This window comes from Carcharhinus amblyrhynchos, chromosome 20 (assembly GCF_965287045.1).
Source record: "Carcharhinus amblyrhynchos chromosome 20, sCarAmb.v2.hapA, whole genome shotgun sequence".
Taxonomy (NCBI): domain Eukaryota; kingdom Metazoa; phylum Chordata; class Chondrichthyes; order Carcharhiniformes; family Carcharhinidae; genus Carcharhinus; species Carcharhinus amblyrhynchos.
The window spans coordinates 26210662-26231809 of NC_137343.1; the positions used below are offsets into that span (position 1 = coordinate 26210662).

The 21148-nt window shown below is 37.5% G+C and overlaps 1 protein-coding gene across 1 annotated transcript; it reads right to left on the bottom strand.

The window, feature by feature from the left end:
- Positions 1 to 4441: 4441 nt before the first annotated feature.
- Positions 4442 to 20306, bottom strand: fam216a (family with sequence similarity 216 member A). Its single transcript, XM_080208800.1, has 5 exons — positions 20270 to 20306; positions 15458 to 15585; positions 6686 to 6812; positions 5631 to 5806; positions 4442 to 4489 (listed from the first exon to the last, which is right to left on the bottom strand). The coding sequence occupies exons 2-5, from the start codon at positions 15569 to 15571 to the stop codon at positions 4442 to 4444; spliced, it is 465 nt and encodes a 154-aa protein (XP_080064926.1). The 5' UTR covers positions 15572 to 15585; positions 20270 to 20306.
- Positions 20307 to 21148: the final 842 nt, after the last annotated feature.

A 21148-nucleotide genomic window follows, 5' to 3' on the forward strand; every position in this document is an offset into this window, starting at 1 on the left:
TAGTGTTTCAAATGCTAGAATATTGATATTAAAATTTAATGTTTTGATTTAATTTAATTTGAGACCTGAATATTGGACAGCCACTGGGGGAACTGAAAGAAATTTGGCTGGTTAGTTGGCATGCTGTGAGTGGGATGAAGCAAACATGCGCTAGAAACTTGCAGTTAAGATGAGTTTAGAGGCTGAGGTGAAGCTAGAGAGTGAACTATATTCAGAGTTAGGACCGGGGCAAAGGGGGTTTTTATTTAAAGGTCAATTTAAAATTGAAGGTACCATGTAATAGATTCATGAATATGGTCAGACCATGGGTCTCAGGAAAAGTAGCAGAATGGATAGCTGGCCAACTACATGATCAGAAAGCAGAGTGCAGCAGTAAATGTAGCTCTTTAGTGGTAGAAGTAGCAAGTGGAGTCCTACAAGGATTATTGCTATTAATAACTTTGGAATTAAAAATACAATTTCTAAATTTGCAATCGGCACCAAATTTGGATGGGATAGTCAAATTGAGGACTACAACAAATTTTTTTACGGGATAGAGGGATAAGGGAATCTCTGTATACAATTAACACCTGTGAAAGTAGTGATGCAGATTAATAAGGCCATTTTAGACCAAAAAAAACTTGTATTTATTTCTAGACAGGTAGAATTGAAAAGTAAAGTTATGCCAGACTTGTTATACCTATATGCCTGCGAGGAAAGGATGACCAAGCTAAATTTTTCTTTGAAAAAGGTGGCTGAAGGTAACCTAATAGAGGTCCTTGGTGCTTCCAGTTATGAAATGAAGAGCAAGGTTTGAGGCCATCATTATAAAATAGTCAGCAAGAAGTTAAAAAAAATGAGGAATTCAGACACCTGCTTTTCCTCAGAGGTGAGAATGTGGAACTTGTAAGGTGGATAATGATAGACTTCAAGAGGAGATAGGCAGATTAGTGCATAGGAGGAAGTTGAAATTTAATGTAGAGAAATGTGAAGTGATTATATTTTGGGAGGAAGAACAAGAGGGCAATATAAAATAAAGGATATAGTTCTAAAGTGGGTGCAGGAGCAAAAGGACCTGAGGATGTATACACACAAAATGGTAGGTAGGAAAGGTTGAGAAGATGTTAAAAAGGCATATGGGATTCTGAGCTTTATACACAGGCATGGAGTACAAAAACAAGGAAGTTTTGATGAACCTTTATAAAACACTGATTCAGTCCCAACTGGAGTATTATGTTCAATTTTGGGCACTGCACTTTAGAAAAGGTATAGAAAAGATTTACAAGGAAAAGCACTTAATTACATGGGCAGGTGGGGAAACTGGGTTACTCTCCCGTGAGGAGATTCAGTGGAAGTGTTCAAAACTAAGGGATCTAGACAGAATTGACGTAACAACTGTTCATATTAGCAGAAGGATTGAGAACCAGAGGACAAGGTGTTTGCCAAAAGAACTAAAGACAACAAGGAAAACTATCTTTTACTTAGCAAATGATAGGATCTGGAATACATTGCCTGAATGTGTGCCAGAGGCAGATGGGAAGTTGCATGAACACCTGAAGAGAGAAAATGGCAGGGTTACGGGGAAAGGGTGGCAGAGTGGGACTAGCTGAGTTCTTCAAAGAGCTCGCATGACACCATGGGTTGAATAGCTGTTTTCTGTACTGTAGTTATCCTATGAGGAGGCTTGAGTAAGGCAAAAATACTGCCATGACTGGTTGAGCTGAATGGCCTATTTTGCTACCCTAATTTTCAAAATCTGTTTAAATCGTAGATGTGAGCTAGGGCGCTAGAAAAGCAAACACATTGTGCCAAATGACTTCTGATTTAGTTTTGTTCTATGATCATTTCCATAGCATATTTGTGATTCCTTTCCATAATTTATCAATTTGATGTCCTGAACACACCAACAACAGGTCCAAGTAGGAAAAAGTCATCTTGCTTAATTCCAAATTTAAATAAACCAATTGAAAATATCAGTTTTAGTAATTCAGTCAAAAAAATGGATTAAAAAGTTCCCCAAAAATACACTTTTGTAATAGTCCAATTATCAAAGTAGCCTTTGTGCCAATTCTGTTGCTTCAACACGTTCTATCACTTCAATTGGGCCTTTTGATATTGAGAAGCAAATGCTGCTGCGAGTTTGCTTATAAACTTTTTCTTTGTGAGAATATATTAATATTCCATTTAAGTAGTTCTGAATCTTAAACACATTAATCCTTTGCCCAGTATTTTTAGATTTTCATACATTAAGAAAGTCAATATTTTACCATCCCCTTCAGTCTTGTATGATCTTGGGTTCTTGTGAAAATATTCCCAATTAATGACTTTACAAACTCCTATTCTGACTGTGTAAAACAACAGTTATCTCTAATGAAATAGTTGAAATAATGCAAAGTTCTGAGGTAATATTTTGGAAAGTCTTCAGTTTTCATTCCTGCTTGTTTTTTTTTCCCTCTTGATTCTTGCTTAGCTTGTTCTGATTTGTTCAGCTATTGATATGGAACTTGTGGAATCAACCAGTTCTTCATTCTCTTCTGTCACTTCTAAGGAAATACAACAGCTTAAATTTAGAAGTTCTTGCAAGACAATGTTTCAAACAATAAATTGCATTTTATATTTGAGCTTTAAGAATTTTTTTAAATTGAACTTCAAAATGATTGCTTAGCAAATCGGCTATGCTTTAAAAGCAACGTTATGCTATTTAATAGATTCAGTTTTGGCCTTCAAATTTCTACACTACTTATTCAGATTCCACTGGGTTTTTTGGTTACTTTAAATCCATCAATTTAATTATGACAAATGCTCCACAGGTCATAATAGAAAAATTCAAGAGAAATCATAATAGTAAGTATTATTCCCCATTCAAATTCGAAAGTAGCCAAGAGCATCAAAACTGTTTTCTGCAGTAATTAAGCAAAAGGTATGAGGTTAAAATGCCTGTTAGTCATTTCAGTTGCCAAATTATACTGGGTGCTGGCTATTGTTTCAACACCAAGATGTGGTTCTCCTGCTAGCCAGCTGAATATTTTACTAGATGATCTGAGATGGCAGGTGACCTCTCTCTTTTACTTGCATTAAAATTTGCTTCTGCCTTTGCTATGAAATCATGTTGACTTCAGTGAAACTTTACATGAGGTATTAAAACTTTGCTAGGTTTTCACACATACTTTGATTATAGGGACATCATTGTCTTGTTATACAAGAAAACAAATACATACCTAAATATAGTTTGGAAGGCAAGGTGACAAGCATTTTGTCAGTCCCAATGATCTATGCAAGTACTACTGATGGTGGTTTACATATAGCAATTAAGATACATAAGCCACTTGGAAGGAAATCTATGTGACAATTGTAACAAAGAAAATGAAGGAGCTTTCAAGTATCCCCTCTCTCACCATAAAAATGAGCTTGCAATAAATCGGAGTAGTAATTGAGGGATTTATATAAAACAAGTGTTCCCAGACTTGAGTAAATTCTCATATTTTACCTGACATGAATTCATCTATTTATAGCAATAAGTTGACATTTTTAGACAAATAATTACCTGTTGGATGTGTTCCCTGATCTGAATGTGGGCTCTTTTAGAGTTACTTTGGTTGGGGCTCTAAAATGCAACCTGCAGCATTGTAAAAAGTATTTTCTTTTAAGAGGAAAAACTTGCATTTATACAGCATCTCATCATGCCACTCAGATGTCTGAAAATTCTTCAGTTACAATTAATTATTTTTCAGCCTTTTAAATAGGCAATTCTTGTCTTAAAACAAGACAGCATCCTAGAGCTGTACAAATCTACAGCACAGAAGGAGGCTACTAAGTTAGTGTGTGTCTTGGATCTGCAACAATCTAAAACTAATCCCACTGATTACATACTTTGATTCTTAATATTTCATTACATTTGGCTATTTGGATATTGAAAAACTAAATTCAGGTGGTTATTTGTCCCAATCAAAATTTTTACTGAGTTCATAGACAAGATTGTGTCATTTGAGACTTTCATTTCAATCCAAAATGTTACAGAAATGGTTAAACTTTGAAAATCCTCCATTACAATTGAAAATGCAGTAAAAATTAACTAACTTCAAACACCTGTATCTAGTGCTACATATTTACTCAACTATAACGAGTTCCTGGATCTTGGACTGTTTGCAGATTTGCATAGTCTCCTGAGGAAACTCAATGTTAGTTGACTGACAGACCGACCTTAGTGTAAATGTGAACCTATATACCTCAAGCACCCAAATTTAACTTATTTTCTGTTTCTGTTCTCTGCTTCAGGTGGTAAAGAGTTTCTTTTTTCCTAAAAATTAGCTCTGTTGCTTGATTGAGCATTAAGCAGTTTTATAGGGGATGAGTAAAGACCATCAACAGACTTTACCATAAACACTTTTTGGAAATATTTGATTATTTTAAACCCTGCACTGAAATTATTTAGGAATATTGTGCTTTAAAATTGTATTTTTTTTCAAGAATAAAGTACGATGTAATAATGAGCTACTTTTACCACTGTTACCTGTGATAATGGGCATTAAGGTATCAAAATTAAATTATGTAACATCCATTGTGGTTATTGTGGGTGCTATTTTGGTCTCAATGGCATTTGCACATATTTACAGTACAGGCCATACCAAACTCTGCTTTGGAAACTGGTAAAGTGAGTTGTAGAAACTTGTGCTAAAATTATGTAGATCTCAACGTAAGTATTCATGAGACTCTAATTTGAAATATGTGGTACTATTTTCAACTTCCACTCAACCTGATGCCCTAGCCTAACCTCAAACAGCTAAACTTGCTTCAGCAACAGGAAGGACTCTCTCCTTCCCGACAATTTTCGGATTAGTTACTGGTTGATCATTTCTGCCATTTATTTTTATTCTTTCATGTTAAGTATGGTATACTTGCTGGCAGGCCATGCATTTGTTGTCCATCCCTAATTGCCCTTACACTGAGTGGCTTGCTAGACCATTTCAGAGGGTGGTTAAGAGTCATCCACACTATTGTGGGTCTGGAGTTGCAGGCAAGACTAGGAAAGGATGGCATGTTTCCTTCCCTAAAAGACATTAATAAATCAGATGGCTTTTTACAACAATTGATAGTATAGTTACTTAATCAGCAATAAAAGTTTCCAAAATTGGTGATGGCTATAAAGAATAACCTTGACCAGTTGTTCCCAGTCATGAGTGCTGTTGTTCCTGTGCACCTTGGCCTATAGCATAACAGAGACAATGGGGTGGCACAGTGGTAAGCACTGCAGCAGTGATAACACAGGAGGACAAACAACTTGAAGAGGGAAGGATGCCTGAGATGTACACTTGGTTGACCGATCTGTACTGGAGACAAATAGGAAAGATGTTTTCAAATCTGAGATCCTGAGCTTACAAGGCTGGGCTTTGTTACATAATAAGATACTGCATGGTAGGGGCTTTCTTCTGAAATTTGAGTAATCATGCTGAGAGAATATAAAAGGCAGGCTTGAAATCTGTAACATTCTCACTTTCAGCCTAATGGACATTCTGTAATCAAGATCCATACTTGTAGGCCAGTACTACATCAAATTATTCAAAACATAACTAATAATCCTTAATTATGCAAATTTATCATTTAGATAAAAGCAGAAGATTGACAATAGTGAAAAGAAATTGATATACACAAACCTCTCTGTCCCCTATGCTAGGGAGGAAAAGTGGTCTTCTAGCCTGTAGGGTTGGTGACTGCTTAACAGAGCTTTGAGCTGTTGATGACCTGCTACTGCTTTGCTTCCAAACTTTGTTTTGAAACTGTTTAGTAAGATAATCAGTGTACTTCTGACATTCACGTGGGCTTATATACCCTGTTATGGATAAATGAAAATACATGATTAAACAAAATGGACATTCAGATTATTAAAATTGTTACAAGTTACTAATTATAGCTCTAGCAATAAAAGGGTAAATTATGGAGTATGTATGCATTGTGGCAATGTCATTGGACCAATACTCTAGAGGTTCAGGCTAATGCTCTAGAGACATGCGTTCATTTCTCACCACAGCAGCTGGTGGAATTTATACTTGGAATATAAAACTAGTCTCAGTAATGGTGACTATAAAGACATCATTGATTATCATAAAGATCCATCTGATACACTAATGCCCTTTAGGCAAAGAAATTGGCCATCCTTACCTGGTCTGGCCAACACATGACTGTCCTACATGTGACTGTCACACTCACGCCACAGCATTGTGGTTGAATTTTAACTATCCTCAAATGTTTAAGTTAAGGGCAATTGGGGATGGGCAACAAACAAATGTTCACGTTCCAATGAAAGAATAAAGAAATAAATCTCAGTGGCGAACACTAGTTTTATATTCCAAATTTAAATTCCACCAGCTGCTGTGGTGAGAAATGAACGCATGTCTCCAGAGCATTAGCCTGAACCTCTAGAGTATTGGTCCAATGACATTGCCACAATGCAAAGAATAAAGAAATAAATCTCAGTGGCGAACGTATCATTGCTATTTCACTATAGATAACCTTTCCAACCTTCCTACCCTTAGCTAAAATGGGGAGGTGCATTTTAGATGCTCGAACTATGATTATAGTTGCACAATTCACTCCTTGTGAAGCAGAATGTCCTACCTTCTAGACTTAATCCTTCCAAAAGTATGTAAAGTTAATATTTAAGCTACTGAACTATTCAAGCTTGTTAGAATATATATATATTGCTACTTACCAAGTTGGGTACGATGTTGCAACATGCTTAGGTACTGTCTCTGCATCAGTCTGTGCATGTGATCTGTACTGTAGATGTTAGCAATACTATATAGATATCGCTTCTGGCCTATTTTCAAGTCTGGATGCTGCAATACAGATAGTGAGTGTAAAGGTTCATGACGCTTTTTCAGTGGTCTGTAAATTGTTGAAGTTAATCATGCCCAGGTAGCCCACATAGTGTAATTTTGAATTTAAACAACTATCCAAATTTGGTTCTGTTTGGATTAATTCCGGCTCACGTTGCTTTTTATGGGAGGATAGAGATCGATGAATAAGTGCAGAATGACCATTTCCCTCTGTGTATTGTACCTTTTGCCTCTAGAACATGTTTGACATCCATTTAATTATTTTTAGTGTGCATCTTGCTGTGTGCAAACTATTTGCATACAGCAAGATGCAACAAACAAAAAGATTGCAAGGCCAATTGAATCCATTTTTATATAAAAGAATGCTGACCCATTCACTGATGGTGCTTCCTGCTCCTCCATGCACAGTGCCAAGAGCTTTTTTAACTCATGACTGGAGATATTAAAGCATACAGATAGGGGTAATACACCTCATCTGGAGGATCATGCTTTTAATAATGCTGCACTCCCTTAGCACTTCAATGAAAAGTCATCTGACTGCAAACTCATATCACCAGCAATTTCTCTGTCAGGGTGGAGAAATAATGAGAAAGAAACTGTTGTCTGTAATATCACCAAACTACAAATAAAAATGTTTCCTGTTGGTGTCGATATGCCTTGTAATGAATCAACCAAAAATTATATAAAACATTTGAGGTAGAAAATATTAAATGAACTATGGACTATTCTAGAAATTAGTAAAAATTCTTGAGTTAGTAATTCTATCAATTCCAGTACGTCAATGGGAAATGGCTGTTATTCTTACTTGCTTCAGAAGTGCTATCATAACCTCTCTCAGCCTGTTATTAAAAGCATAACTAAAAGATGCACCATTTCTTCCACTAACTGTAAACCCACAGAGTTCATTAGCTTACACAAGTTTTGAGAATATCCATTACACTTAGCAAACAAAAGATCAACTAAGAAATTAAGAGAATATTTATACCTTGATTTTTTTTCTGATGGGTGTTTGATATTAGAGGTAAATTAGATAACAAGGAGAGAGCTGAATAGCTGCCAATCCAAGTAAGTATTCAATGGCAAAGGTAGTTTCCAACTGACATCTGGGCCCATTTAAATTTTTCCCCAGGAGTATCAGAATGAAGATTGCAATAGGCTTAGGCTAAGTCAGCAGGCAAACTTTACACTTCGTTCCCCAAGCTAAATATGTTAGTGTATTATAAACAAGTGGATGAATAATGTGGAACTGCATTGCACAACTATTATACTTCTTGTAGTACACTTTTATAGCCAAGTTAGCGACTATATAAAAAAATTAAAAATATTATAAGCTTGCATTTGTCTTGTATATTTTACATCCTTGGGGCATTCAAAAGTAATTCATTGGCTGTGAATGAATTTACTGTTGCTATGTAGACAAATAGCAGCCAACACATACACAGCAATATCAGACAAATAAAATAAAGGACCAGTCGAACTATTTTTGTGGTATTGATTTAATGAAACCACCCGACAAGTCAAATGTATATTCATCTTTGAGTAGTATCATGGGAGATTGTAAGTCAATGACCAACTGGGTTTTAAGGATTGTCCTAAATAAAGAAGGTAGAGAGATATAGAAAGGGACTTCCAGAGCTGACAACTGAAGGTCTGGCAATCAATTATGATGGAATTAAAATTAGGGATGCTTAAGACACCACAATTAGAGAAGCATAGATATCTAGGAAAATTGCAGGGCTGGCAGAGGACATGCAAGATGGGAAGGGTGAAGCCAAGGAGAAATTGAACAACTGAGAATTTTAAAATTAAAACATTATTTGACTGGGAGCCAACGAAAGTCAGTGTGTATAGGAGTGATATGAACAGAACTTGGTACAAGCAAGGGCACCAGAGTTCAAGTTAATAGAGGGTAGAATATGGGAGACCAACCAGATGTGCAGTGGAACAGTCAACCAAAGGCATAAGTGTTTCAGCAGCAGAGGCAAAGGTGAAATTATGAAGGTGGGAAAAAAGTGGTCTTAGTTATGGTGTGAATAAAGCTTATCTCAGAATCAAATCTGACACCAAGATTGCAAACAGTCTGATTTAGTCTGAGTCACCTGGACCAATGATGGAGTCAGTCATTAGGGAATGGAGTTTGAAGGAGGGACCAAAAACAATGGCTTCTATCTCCCTAATTGTTAGTTGGAGAAAATTTCTGCTTATCCAGTACATGATATTGGATAAGCAATCTGATAATTTAGTAACAGTGTAGAAGTTAAGAGATGTGATTAAGTAGTAGTGCTGGGTGATTTGATTTGATTTATTATTGTCACGTGTATTATCATAGTGAAAAAGTATTGTTTCTTGCATGCTATACAGACAAAACATATCGTCCATAGAGAAGGACACGAGAGTGCAGAATGTCGTGTTACAGTCATAGCTAGGGTGTAGAGAAACATCAACATAATGCAAGGTAAGTCCATTCAAAAGTCTGACAGCAGCAGGGAAGAAGCTGTTCTTGAGTCCATTGGTACATAATCTCAGACTTTTGTATTTTTTTTCCCAAAGGAAGAAGGTGAAGGAATGACCAGGGTGCGTTTGGTCCTTAATTATGCTGGCTGCTTTGCCGAGGCAGCAGGAAATGTAGACAGAATCAATGGATGGGAGGCTGGTTTGTGTGAAGGATTGGGCTACATTCACGACATTTTGTACATCTTTGCAGTCTTGGGCGGTGCAGGAGCCATTCCAAGCTGTGATACAATCAGAAAGAATGCTTTCTATGGTATATCTGTAAAAGTTGGTGAGAGTTGTCACTGACATGCCAAATTTTCTTAGTCTTCTGAGACAGTAGAGGCGTTGATGAACTTACTTAACTATAGTGTCGGCATGGGGGGAAACCAGGATAGGTCTTGAAGCTTAAAGCTCTCAACCTTTTCTACTTTGTCCCCATTGATGTAGGCAGAGGCATGTTCCTGAAGTTAATGACAATCTCCTTTGTTTTGTTGACATTGACGGAGAGATTATTGTTCCCACACCAGTTCATCAGATTGTCCATCTCATTTCTGTACTCTGTCTCATATTTGTTTGAGATCTGACCCATTACCATAGTGTCATCAGCAAACTTAAAAATTGAATTGGAGGGGAATTTGGCCACACAGTCATCAGTGTATAAGGAGCCTAGTAAGGAACTGAGAATACAGTCTTGTGGGACACTGGTGTTGAGGATGATCATGGAGGGGATGTTGTTGCCTATCCTTACTGATTGTGGTCTGAGAGTTAAGAAGTTCAAGAGCTAGTCACAGAGGGAGGTGCCAAGGCCCAGGCCACAAAATTTGGAGATGAATTTCATGGGTGTAATAGTGTTGAAGGCTGAGCTGAAGTCAACAAATAGGAGGTGGTATGTGAAAATATTGTCTAAAATGATCAGAGTACATGAAGATTGCTTGACACAGGCCATGAATTATATTTTGTTTACCAAGGATTCTGAAGATTGGCACTTTCACAAACAGCATTGAATGGGTTGCTAGGCTAGTGGAGCTATTCATGTTAAAGGTAAGCTCATTAAAATGGATGAAGTCATTCTGCAAGCTTAGAAAGTTAGTAATGCTGTCAACTGAAAAATGTTCTTCATAATCCAGCTTTCTCCCAATCCTCCTGGTTTTCCTCTGCCTTTTCTAGAAATACATTTGTTTTCTAATTAGGTATTAATTAATACAGCACTTTAGTCTCAAGTTGCAGGCAGTGAACGATTGCAGAAACCTACCGCCTTCATTATTTTAATGAATATTGGGCAGTATGGTGGCACAGTGGTTAGCACTGCTGCCTCACAGCACCAAGGATCCAGGTTCGATTCCTGCCTTGGATCACTGTCTATGTGAAGTCTGCACGTTCTCCCTGTGTTTGCGTGGGTTTCCTCCCACAGTCCAAAAGAAGTGCTGGTTAGGGGCTTTGGCCATGCTAAATTCTCCCTCAGTGTACCTGAACAGAGTGTGGTGACTAGGGGATTTTTGAAGTAACTTCATTGCAGTGTTAATGTAAGCTTACTTGTAACACTAATAAGTAAACTTAAAAATATTTATGAACATAAGGGAGGAATTGATAATAAAGAGAAGCTATGGATGTACAAAATAAGAGTTAATATTGAAAAAATAAGTACTTTAAGTTAAAAATATTGCAGTTAAGTTCAATAGTTTACAGCTGCCTAATGAAAAATTTGTCAAATAGTTGGCTGAATTTAAGATAATACTGGGCTTCCAATTGCAAGTTAAACAAGCTGAGTTTCATAAGGTAATGGCTTAATCTTTTTAATGTTTAGCAATAATGTGTAAGATTAAAATATAGTTTGTAAATTGTCAGAAGATGCAAGAGATGTCATCAGAACATAGCAATTAGGAACAGAAGTAGACAATTCAGCCCTTCGAGCTGTTCCGCCATTCAAAGAACAAAGAAAATTACAGCACAGGAACAGGTCCTTTGGCCCTCCAATCCTGCACCAACCATGCTGCCCAACTGAACTAAAACCCCCTACCCTTCGGGAGACCATATCCCTCCATTCCCATCCTATTCATGTATTAGTCAAGACATCCCTTAAAAGTCACTATCATATCTGCTTCCACTATCTCCCCCTGGCAGCGAGTTCCAGGCCCAACCACTAAAAAAAAAACTTGCCTCATACATCTCCTTTAAACTTTGCCCCTTGCACCTTAAACTTACGCCCCCGAGTAATTGACTCTTCCACCCTAGGAAAAAGCTTCTGACTATCTATTCTGTTCATGCCCCTCAATCTTGTAGACTTCTATCAGGTCACCCCTCAACCTCTGTCATTCCAGTGAGAACAAACCAGGATTCTCCAACCTCTCCTCACAGCTAATGCCCTCCATACCAAAAGAACAAAGAAAATTACAGCACAGGAAGAGGCCAATCAGATATGACTGACCTCTCCTTGATCTCCATCCATATTCCCCATATCCTTTTTACCCAATTTCTGAATCAGAAATATCTGTCTCCTCCTGGAAACCATTTAATGACTCAGACTCCACACTCTGGGGAGAGCAAGTTCCAAAAATTCACTACCTTCTGCGAGAAGTAGTTTCTCCGCATTTCAGTTTTTAAATCTAACACCTTGCAACCTATACTTGTGACCTCTTGTTCTAGATTGCCCCACAAATGGAAACATTTGGTCTATGTTTACTTTATCAATCCCTTTTAAAATTTTATATCCCTTGATCAAATCCCCTCTTATCCTTCCGTCAAATACAAACTAAACTTTTGATGGATGTCCGCAGAACACAGAGCAAGAACAGATATTTAATGATATGAACGGACCACTCTGAAACGAATGTCACATGATAAGAGTTGTGCTTTCTTTAAAACAATGGATGAGATTTTCATGGAATAACTTAGAATTGTTTTACTGACTTATTTGCCTTTATGTTATAAAGGGAGCACTTCTGTCTTTCATTATGCTGCAACCTGTTCTCTGATCACTTGGGACAATAAATGTTAAATGTACCTAACTCACAGTGTAGTGGTTTGAATCATTCTAAAATGTAAGCTACATGTGTGAGCAGACCTTGCTGTCAAAACAGGATGGCCTTAAGGGGATGTATGTGATTCACAACTGGCAATTGTGAGCCACATCAACAATTTCTATTCTCTGTAAACGATTGATAGTAAATGTAACAGGAGAAAAGGAGAAGAAATTAAAGATTTTACAAAATGCAAAAGCAAGACATTGGGTCTGATAGAAAATGCTGGAAATATTCAGCAGGTACTGGCAGCATCTGTGGACACGATGTGGAGATGCTGGTGTTGGACTGGGGTAAACACAGTAAGAAGTCTGACAGCACCAGGTTTAAGTCCAACCGATTTATTTACTATCAAATAAATCAGTTGGACATAAACCTGGTGTTGTCAGACTTCTTACAGCATCTGTGGAGACTGAATAATTCAGACATTGCCTGACCTGCTGAATATTTCCAGCATGTTGATTAAGAGCAGGAAATACTCATTTAGAATGGAGTTCAAGATGGTTAAACCTGCTGGACAATCAGGAAAATGGAAAACCAGCATTTGTACTGGTGTCGACAGAAACAATTGGACTTGTTGAGTCACTTTGGAACATAAAAGAAGGATTTTAACTGTCAAGTAAAGGAGTAGAAAGCCTTGGCTTGTGTGAGTGGATATCAGTGCTGGTGAGAGCCTAACACTCTCCAGCTAATGAAAACTGAAGAAGTAATAGACAATGCATGCTACTTTGTCCAGTGACCTTATAGACTAAGCTGATCTGTTTAGAACTGTAGATACTAATGCGTTGATCTCTGTGCCAATAAAACATTTGCTGTAACTAACTGGTATCAAGTTCAAATCTCTTGAATTCTAACAATTTAAATTCACTTATTTTATAAGCAATGAAGGTGGTAGTGCCCAAAAGGACAACCTAACACATTGCTAACAATGTAGGTGGATGACTTGGAGTTTACCTATTAGGATTCTAGTTTTAATTTCTGGTACATGTTGGGTTAGTTTATCTCAGCCAGCACAATGGTAGGTGTGCTACAACTGCCCCTCAGGTGATCCAGGTTTGGAATGTGCATACATGGAGATATCAGGCAAAGATGGGGCTGGGGTGATTGAAATACTTTCCAGGTCAAAACACCTGCTGATAGTATTCAGAAGGCTCAAGGAGTAATGTGTTATATCTTTATGGGGAAATAATAGCATGTCAAAAATGCATTCCATTCTTAATATGCAATGTGGTCAGCAAAAACAGGGGATTGAGAGGGGGACTGAGAGTACCAAAGTTCTATAAGTTGCTGGTTGATTTAGACCACTCCTCCATTTGTGGCATCTCGCTCTTCATCTCCCAGTTTTAAGAACTTGCTGGATTTACATGTTAATTAATTTCTATTAATCTAAGTTAAGATTTGCAATTAAGAGGAAATGATCTATTTATTGACATTCCAATTCACTTCCTACACCTAACAGTACACTAAGGAAGACTTTTGTCTATTTCTAAAGCTAGTAATTCCCAGAACAGATTGCTAGTCCGTCACCAGAAGTTTACAGCTTGAAGGACACCACTTCACATTAAGCATGGCTGACTAAGAGTGTCCCATTCTTAATGGCTGCCATTGATGCATTTGGAAGAATTGCAGGTTGGCACACTCAACCTGTTCGGCCATGTTATGAACACAACTTCCTTGGCCATCAAATCCTGGGGTTGGACTCAAACATGGAGCTTCTGGCTCAGAGGCAGGGACACTACCCACTGAGCCACAAGAACTCCCATTAATGACACAATAATCATTAAAGTGATACCAATTAACCTCTTTAGCCAAAATGAAAAAATTTTTAAAGCATTCAATCTCATTCTTGTATTTTGTTAGAGATTTTAGAAAACGTTAAATTTTACTTATTATTTTTCCTATTGTCTATTTCCATTAATCCAATTTTTATTTCCCTCTTTCTATACCCAATTTGATTCCAATTCACCCATTTTCACTTTTCTTGTCATTCCTGAGTTTCTTTCTCCATCTCTAAATCTCATTTATTAATTACTCTGTCGGTCCCACCTCTACCAAAAGTCCCAGATGTCCTGCTGCCCTTACCACAATGTTATCAGCGCACATTTCAGAAAGTGAAATAATTTGACCCAAAGGATGCAGGAAAAGGTCCAACTAATGTTGGGTGCAACATGACACCCTGCTCCATCAAGATCAAGCCAAATATCTTCAAATGGCTGAAGGTGAATAGCAATTAAGCAACCATGTCCTAGGAAGGAGTATACTTTTAGCAAAGTGAGAGTATTGGTCAGTAAAAGAAAGTACACCACGTGCACTGGAGAACTGTAAAATGTAGCAATCATAGAATGATACAAAACTTTTGGTCCATCATGTCTGTGGCAGCTCTTCAAAGCAGCTAATTAATCCCACTCTTGTTGGACCAACTGTTTGCAAATTTGTTTTTCACATTTCTTACAACAGTATTTCACTGATTGTACAGCACCTTGAAATGTCCTTTGATCACAAAAAGCTCTACTTTATTTCTATAAAAGGGCACAAGATTTACCACGAGATTGCCTGTTGCATAAGGCAGGTGGAGCAAAGATAAGTGCTTTGGTCAGCAGCATGAGCAGCCAGCAATGAAGACAAGATCCTTATAGTCAAACTAATGGTCAACAGTTTAATATTTTTAAAAAAACTAAAACTTTTCATTAGCATTATTTCTCCTGGTTGAATTTGTGGTGACCTAATGGAGACATATGTACAATTATACATCCTCTACCATCCTTGTTCATTGTTTAATGATATTTAACTGCTGATTCACTTAAATTCTTACAAATAGACTAAAATTGTGGTGGTTGTAATATACAACACTAAATAAATACATTGTAATATACAACACTAAATAAATACATTGTAAAGTCAGGCTCTGGTTCTATCCTTCATTATCTGGCTTTCTGGAATATAATTACCACACCACCCAGCCCCCAACCCAATTTCTATATGATTAGATAACAGTGTTTTTGCACATTCATTTTAGATTCTAGAGCAGAATGTCCAATACCTGCTACTTTTAAGTATATGCCTGGAACAATGGGATTGAAAAATTGTCAAATCAGTTAGTTTCAGGAGGATATTGTAGACATATAGTGCAGACACCTGCAAAAATGATGCGTTCTCCATTGATCTGGGGATGTGTATAGTTTTCAGCCGTGGACTGAGTGATACTTGTTGCAGCATGACTCGATACTCTCTAGCTTTTTGTTCCTTCATTTCAGCTACTTTCTCTGTCAGTGGAAACAATAGCAGCAGAAAAAAAAGAATAACATATTTAACTCAAAAAGAAAATGTTTAATGTATGTTCTAAACTTTGCAAAGCAGCATGTGGCTATTTTAAAACACGAGATTTTCATTAATGTTACTTATTTTCTGGATGCGAATGACATCTCTACTGGCTGGAAGAGAGTTATCCAGCCTACTCCTACTTTCCAGTTCTTGATCCAAAGCCATTTAGGACACAAGCAAGTCAACATTTAGTGCCCTTCCCTCATTCCACAATGATTGTGGCATACCATTTTCATGAATTACTGCTGTCCTTGTGGTCTAATGGTTAAATGTGTTTAAGTTAAAGATGGTGTTCAATGTGTAGTCCACCCCATAATGTCTCAGTTATTGTTCTTTTCGATGGCAGGATTTGGGGATTGCTGTTGAAGTAAGCTTGGCAAGTTGCTACAGTGCATTCTGTAGATGTTTGCATTTTGCAGCTACACTACACTGGTTTCATCAGGGTTGTTGAGATTACAATAACTTGCATTTATTTACAAGCTAGTAAAACATCTTGGTGCTTCTCAGGGGCTTTACAAAACTAAACAATACGTCAAACCACCTAGGAGATATCATGGCAGCTAATTAAAGACAATGTAGAGCAACAGAGAGATTCAGAGAGGGAAGTCCTGAGCTTAGGGCCTAAGCAACTAAAAACAATTGATGGTGACTATTGTAGATGGTGAAGAGGCATTTTAAGGGGTTGCAAGATAAACCATTCTTTGTAATCCACATAGTTTGTGCCCTGCTCTTGTAACCACAGTAGTAATGTGGTGGATCAATTATGCCTCCTTCCTTGTGAAGCCGGAAACATAATTGATGAAGAAAATTCTCCCAAGCATGGTTCAGAGTCTTTCCCCATCGCAGCTCTTTACACTATTATTATTCCAGTCTATGGTAGGATCATTGTGATTCCTGCAGTTGCACTCGCCATCTGCATTTCAGAACCCAGGCTCTTTCAAGCAGTTTTGCCATCTCTATTCCTCATTTATTGTATGAATGCACCGCAGGTTATGCAGTGACTTCCAGCCCGCTTTTACATGTGCAAAATAAACTAATCCTATCCAGAGCTTGCTGAGGGATTATTAATAGAAATTGGACCACATCAAAACTGAGGGGTGAGGAAATTCACTACCACTTATAAAAGGAGGAAATCAAAATCAAAACACCATTGTGTTTACAGAGGAGAAATCAGGCTGTTTAAATTAAAGCCCTTCCTACCTGTGACACTACATCTACAGGAATTAGAATGTATTTGAAGGGATATAAAAATATGCACAAGGATATAATACTCCCGTTTTTACATCGGATATGGGTAGAGGCCTTCCAGAGCAGACTTACGAGCCTTGCAGTAACTAATCGAACGTTCTGATCAGGAGTGCATAAGATTTGGGGTTACCTGACTTACCTGATAAAGGAGCAGTGCCTCAAAAGCTAGTGGCTTGTGCTGCCAAATAAACCTGTTGGACTTTAACCTGGTGTTGAGAGACTTCTTACTGTGTTTACCCCAGTCCAACACTGGCATCTCCACACCATCATTAGCAGGAGAGCCAGGCCCATCTGCTGTACTATAAAAAGAGCATTTGGCCACTGTTTCAGGAGTTTTTGCAATTTTTCTCGTCACCATGAAACTAACAGCACTTACTAAATTTGCATCTTTTTAAGGTTTTCTTTTAAAACTAACAACCCCTTTGTTTAAAGTTATATTCAGCTGCTCTAGTTAGGGAAGCAATTAGACATTTTTGCTTCCCTAGAAACCAGCAACAGCAAAAGCAGTGTTGCTGTGACATTTGTTGGGCTTTTCAGGATTCCAGGGCCATTAATTGTATATGTGTTGACAAGTGTTTATCTCCACTGAAATAGGTCATTTCTCTGTTACACTTGCTACACAATTACAAAAATGTCAATACAAGATTCTTCAATAATTACATTTTCTAATTTCTCCCTAAAAGAAATTAGCAAGTAGCAGATCGACTGGTATTTAAGTACCATTTCTCAGGAATACCTCAAAATGCTTCATGTACAACGAATGACCAAAGTGCTGTACCTCTGTTCCTTGTGGTATGACATGGTTAAAGAGGTTCATTAATCTCTGGGGCTGGAATTCAAAAGGCAACCTCAAATGATGGGACGGAAGTTATTTTTATTGGTGTCCGTAAGGATCTCTTTCAATCCAAGTGGGCACTGATCCACAGGACAAAAGTGCTATTAATTTGGAATTAAGTTAGCAACCTTACTAAACAGGTGATAGGATTACAGATCTAGCAGTGGGAAGCTGTCATACTGGTTCAATAAAAAAGTGTTTTAGTTTTGAGGTTGGCCCAGAGTAAAGTGAGGTTTGATCTGCATTTAATAGAAATATTTAATCTTAAAATGGTAATGAAAAAGCACTTCCATTTTCAACACTAACCCTCCATTGTTGCATTGAGCACAAATCTCACATTTTAATTCCCACCCACTTCATTTTTCAACTTCAGAAGATCTCGGCAACTTGTAAAAACTTGAACCTCCAGAACAAGCAAGGATACTTTAATGTTTCCATTTTCTTGGGTAGCAACTTGCAAATGACAACTATTGTTGTCCAACATCTCATCCTAAATAAGGGATAGAAATTGATCTATTTTGTGACATGCAGTGAGTTTTATTATGTAGGCACCTTAATTACCCATTTTGCTGTCGATTTGTTTATTAATGGTCTTACAACGTGCTTGTCCCAATAAACCAAGATAAAAAATGCGCTCGATGACTCGCATACACACTTGGTGGATCCTGCTGTTTAAATACGAACTGTCCTGGAAGTCCTGAACGATTTGACAGACTGCTGTTCTATAGGTTCAGTACTCAGGTTCTGGCACAACCACTTGACCAGAGAAGCAATTTCCTTAGTGAGTTCTTTTAAACCAAATTCAACAGTTTCTTGGAGCTGTAATAGATTGGAGTTAATTGTGGTTAGCCTGGAATCCACATTCTGTAGCATGGTCTCAACTGAGCTGACAGTGGAACTCACCTCCTCCACAGCTGATTCTATCTGGCTGTTATTGGACTCAATCACGCCTTGAAGCAAATTGACACCAGTCTGCAAACTGACTTGTATCTCTTCTAGTCTATGCTGGAAATTCGCTTTCACTTCCCCTACTTGGATCAGGCCATCTGTCTGTAACATTATCAAATTGGCTGCAAGGTCAGCACCTGGCTGATCTTTTTGAATTTTCAATTGCTTTCTTCCTCCTATGCTCAATGTGCCCTTAGAGTAAGTGTTAGTTTGCTTGCCTCCCTGTTTGGCAGTTCCAATCCCCAATTCTTGTTGTTCTGGAGTTTCTTTTTGAATCAGACAATGGTCTGAATTTGAAGTTGCCATCAATTCAGGTTGCTCCTGGTGGCTTTTCTGACCCTGTGATTGTTGGCTGGAAGACTCTGGAACTGCTGTCTGTAGATCAATGTTAGCATCAAGTGGGGAAGGAATTGGTGAATTAACTGTTCTGATCATCTCTTGTGATATTTCTGGAGCATCTGCAACACAATTGTGAATCATGATGGGTGGCAATTCATGAAATGCACCTTGCCAATTAATAGCTGATCCTCATTTATTACAACAGACTGAGAAAAGTTTACTTATGCTTAATATTACTTTACATCTGCATACACCTGCTATCACCCTCTTTCATTACAAATTCTTATGATTATGTAGCACTTCCCCTAAATATTACATTCTGGGCAAAATTTTAACTCGGTGAAAATCCATCCACAGAGGGCCTAATTTTACCATTGCGTTGAGTGCAAAAACTTGGTAAAGTCAAGTGTGAGGCGAATACCACGATCCACACCTGCGTTTGTGCCAATTTCCTCTTTACCATGGCTCGAAAATGGACATGATCAGAGGTGGTGGTGGTAGGAAGTGGTGGTGAGGCAGGTCAGATGTATCTCTGATGGGTAGGTGGGGTGGAGGAGAAGGGAGGCCAGGTTGTTCTCTGGTGGGTGGGTAGGTAGGTAGGTAGGTCCACTGCCACTCTGCAGGCTATCGGTCTGGGTAGCGGGCGGAGTGGGTGGACAAGGGGAACAGTTATGTTGTAAGGGTGGAGTGATGTCTGTGGGAGCATTATCCGTTTTTTGCGGCCTGGGAGCAATGTGGCAGGAGAGCATTTTTCAATTTTCTTTTTACTGCATCTGCACATTCTACAACTATCATTTGAACATTTTATCAAATTCACTTTTATTGTCTTCCCATACAAGCCTAATGGTAATTTACTAGAGCTTCAAAACACTGTCAGCTTGTTATAATTCAACTATTCTGTTGAACTTTAGGAGATCCCAAACATTAACAAAATTCCATTTTTTTTCCCAGAATTTATCAATATGGAAGTACAACTGGCATTAAGCATATGTAATTATTTAGCTAAGAAAAAGAGTCAATTAATGGCTTGTAATGCAACATACAAAATAAATTTGACAATATATAACAATCAGCTAAAGCAGAAAATGAAATGGCATATCAATATTCCCATTTGGTCTGAAGTCAAGTGGCAAAATGCTTTTTTGTCTCATCCAGGAAATGAGTCATCTCTTAGAATTGTAATTGTATCACCTCTGTACATTATCAAATTCATGAGATGCATCCAAGAAACTAGAAAAGTAGAAATTTTTCCTTACCAGTTGAATCATGATTTTTTGGACAATTATGTCCCAGTGTCCTAAAAGGAATAACACATTAAGGAGACACCATTATATGTAATCAAATATACAATGATTTCATGAAATATATATAGGTGAATTAAGTCTTCAGTTTCAAAGAATACATTTTAAAAGACAGTATTCATTTTAGCATCTGTCGCTTACATTGCAAAAAAGTCCATGTGTCTATTCCATTAAAATAAAACTGCACCAATGGGAAAATAAAAAGGAACATTTGTACCAGTTTAAATTGTGGTCTTAACAGTTGTAGCAGTTTAAATTGTGGTCTTCTGTTTGTGAAATCAGTTACATATCATTCAGCAGAACAAAGTGATTCATATTATGGAGATCAAGTTTTATTCCAACAATTTTAATTTTTTTTATCTTTTCATTACATCCTCAATTTCTTGATGAGCTGGGTTTAGCTCTCGTCTTCATAGCAATCTGTCACTATGTATTTACTCAAGTCCTTACTCAAGGTTTTGATCCTAATCAATCTTCCAATTATTTATGTAATTAACTCCTGATTGCTTGGTTACTTTTGCAATTTACTAGTCGTCTATTATCTTTACATGATAGGGAAATGTTCTGAAAATAAGTTACCATAAATTCTAAAAAGCAGAACACCAATTACAATCAGGATGAAGCTTCCAAAAACACAGCCATTCAACTTGAAGGAGGTACTTCACTATTCAAATACCATCTTGTTTATTCTGAATAAATCATCCAATAATACTTGGACTAAAAAGGGATGTTTTAGCGTGAAACCAATGACCCAGAAGATAAACAGAATGTTTTTAAATGTTCTGTGGTGTCAGATTTAGTAGTCTGGAATAACTCCAAGAAGTGTCACAACAC

Bases quoted from the DNA above. Each gene is read 5' to 3' on its own strand.
- fam216a (XM_080208800.1), bottom strand. From the start codon at position 15,571: ATGAAGGAACAAAAAGCTAGAGAGTATCGAGTCATGCTGCAACAAGTA. The intron at 6,813-15,457 runs GTGTCTGCACTA...TCTGTATTGCAG, and splicing joins AGAACGCATCATTTTTGCAG to CATCCAGACTTGAAAATAGG. The intron at 4,490-5,630 runs GTTTGTGTATAT...CCATTATCACAG, and splicing joins CTAGCATAGGGGACAGAGAG to GTAACAGTGGTAAAAGTAGC.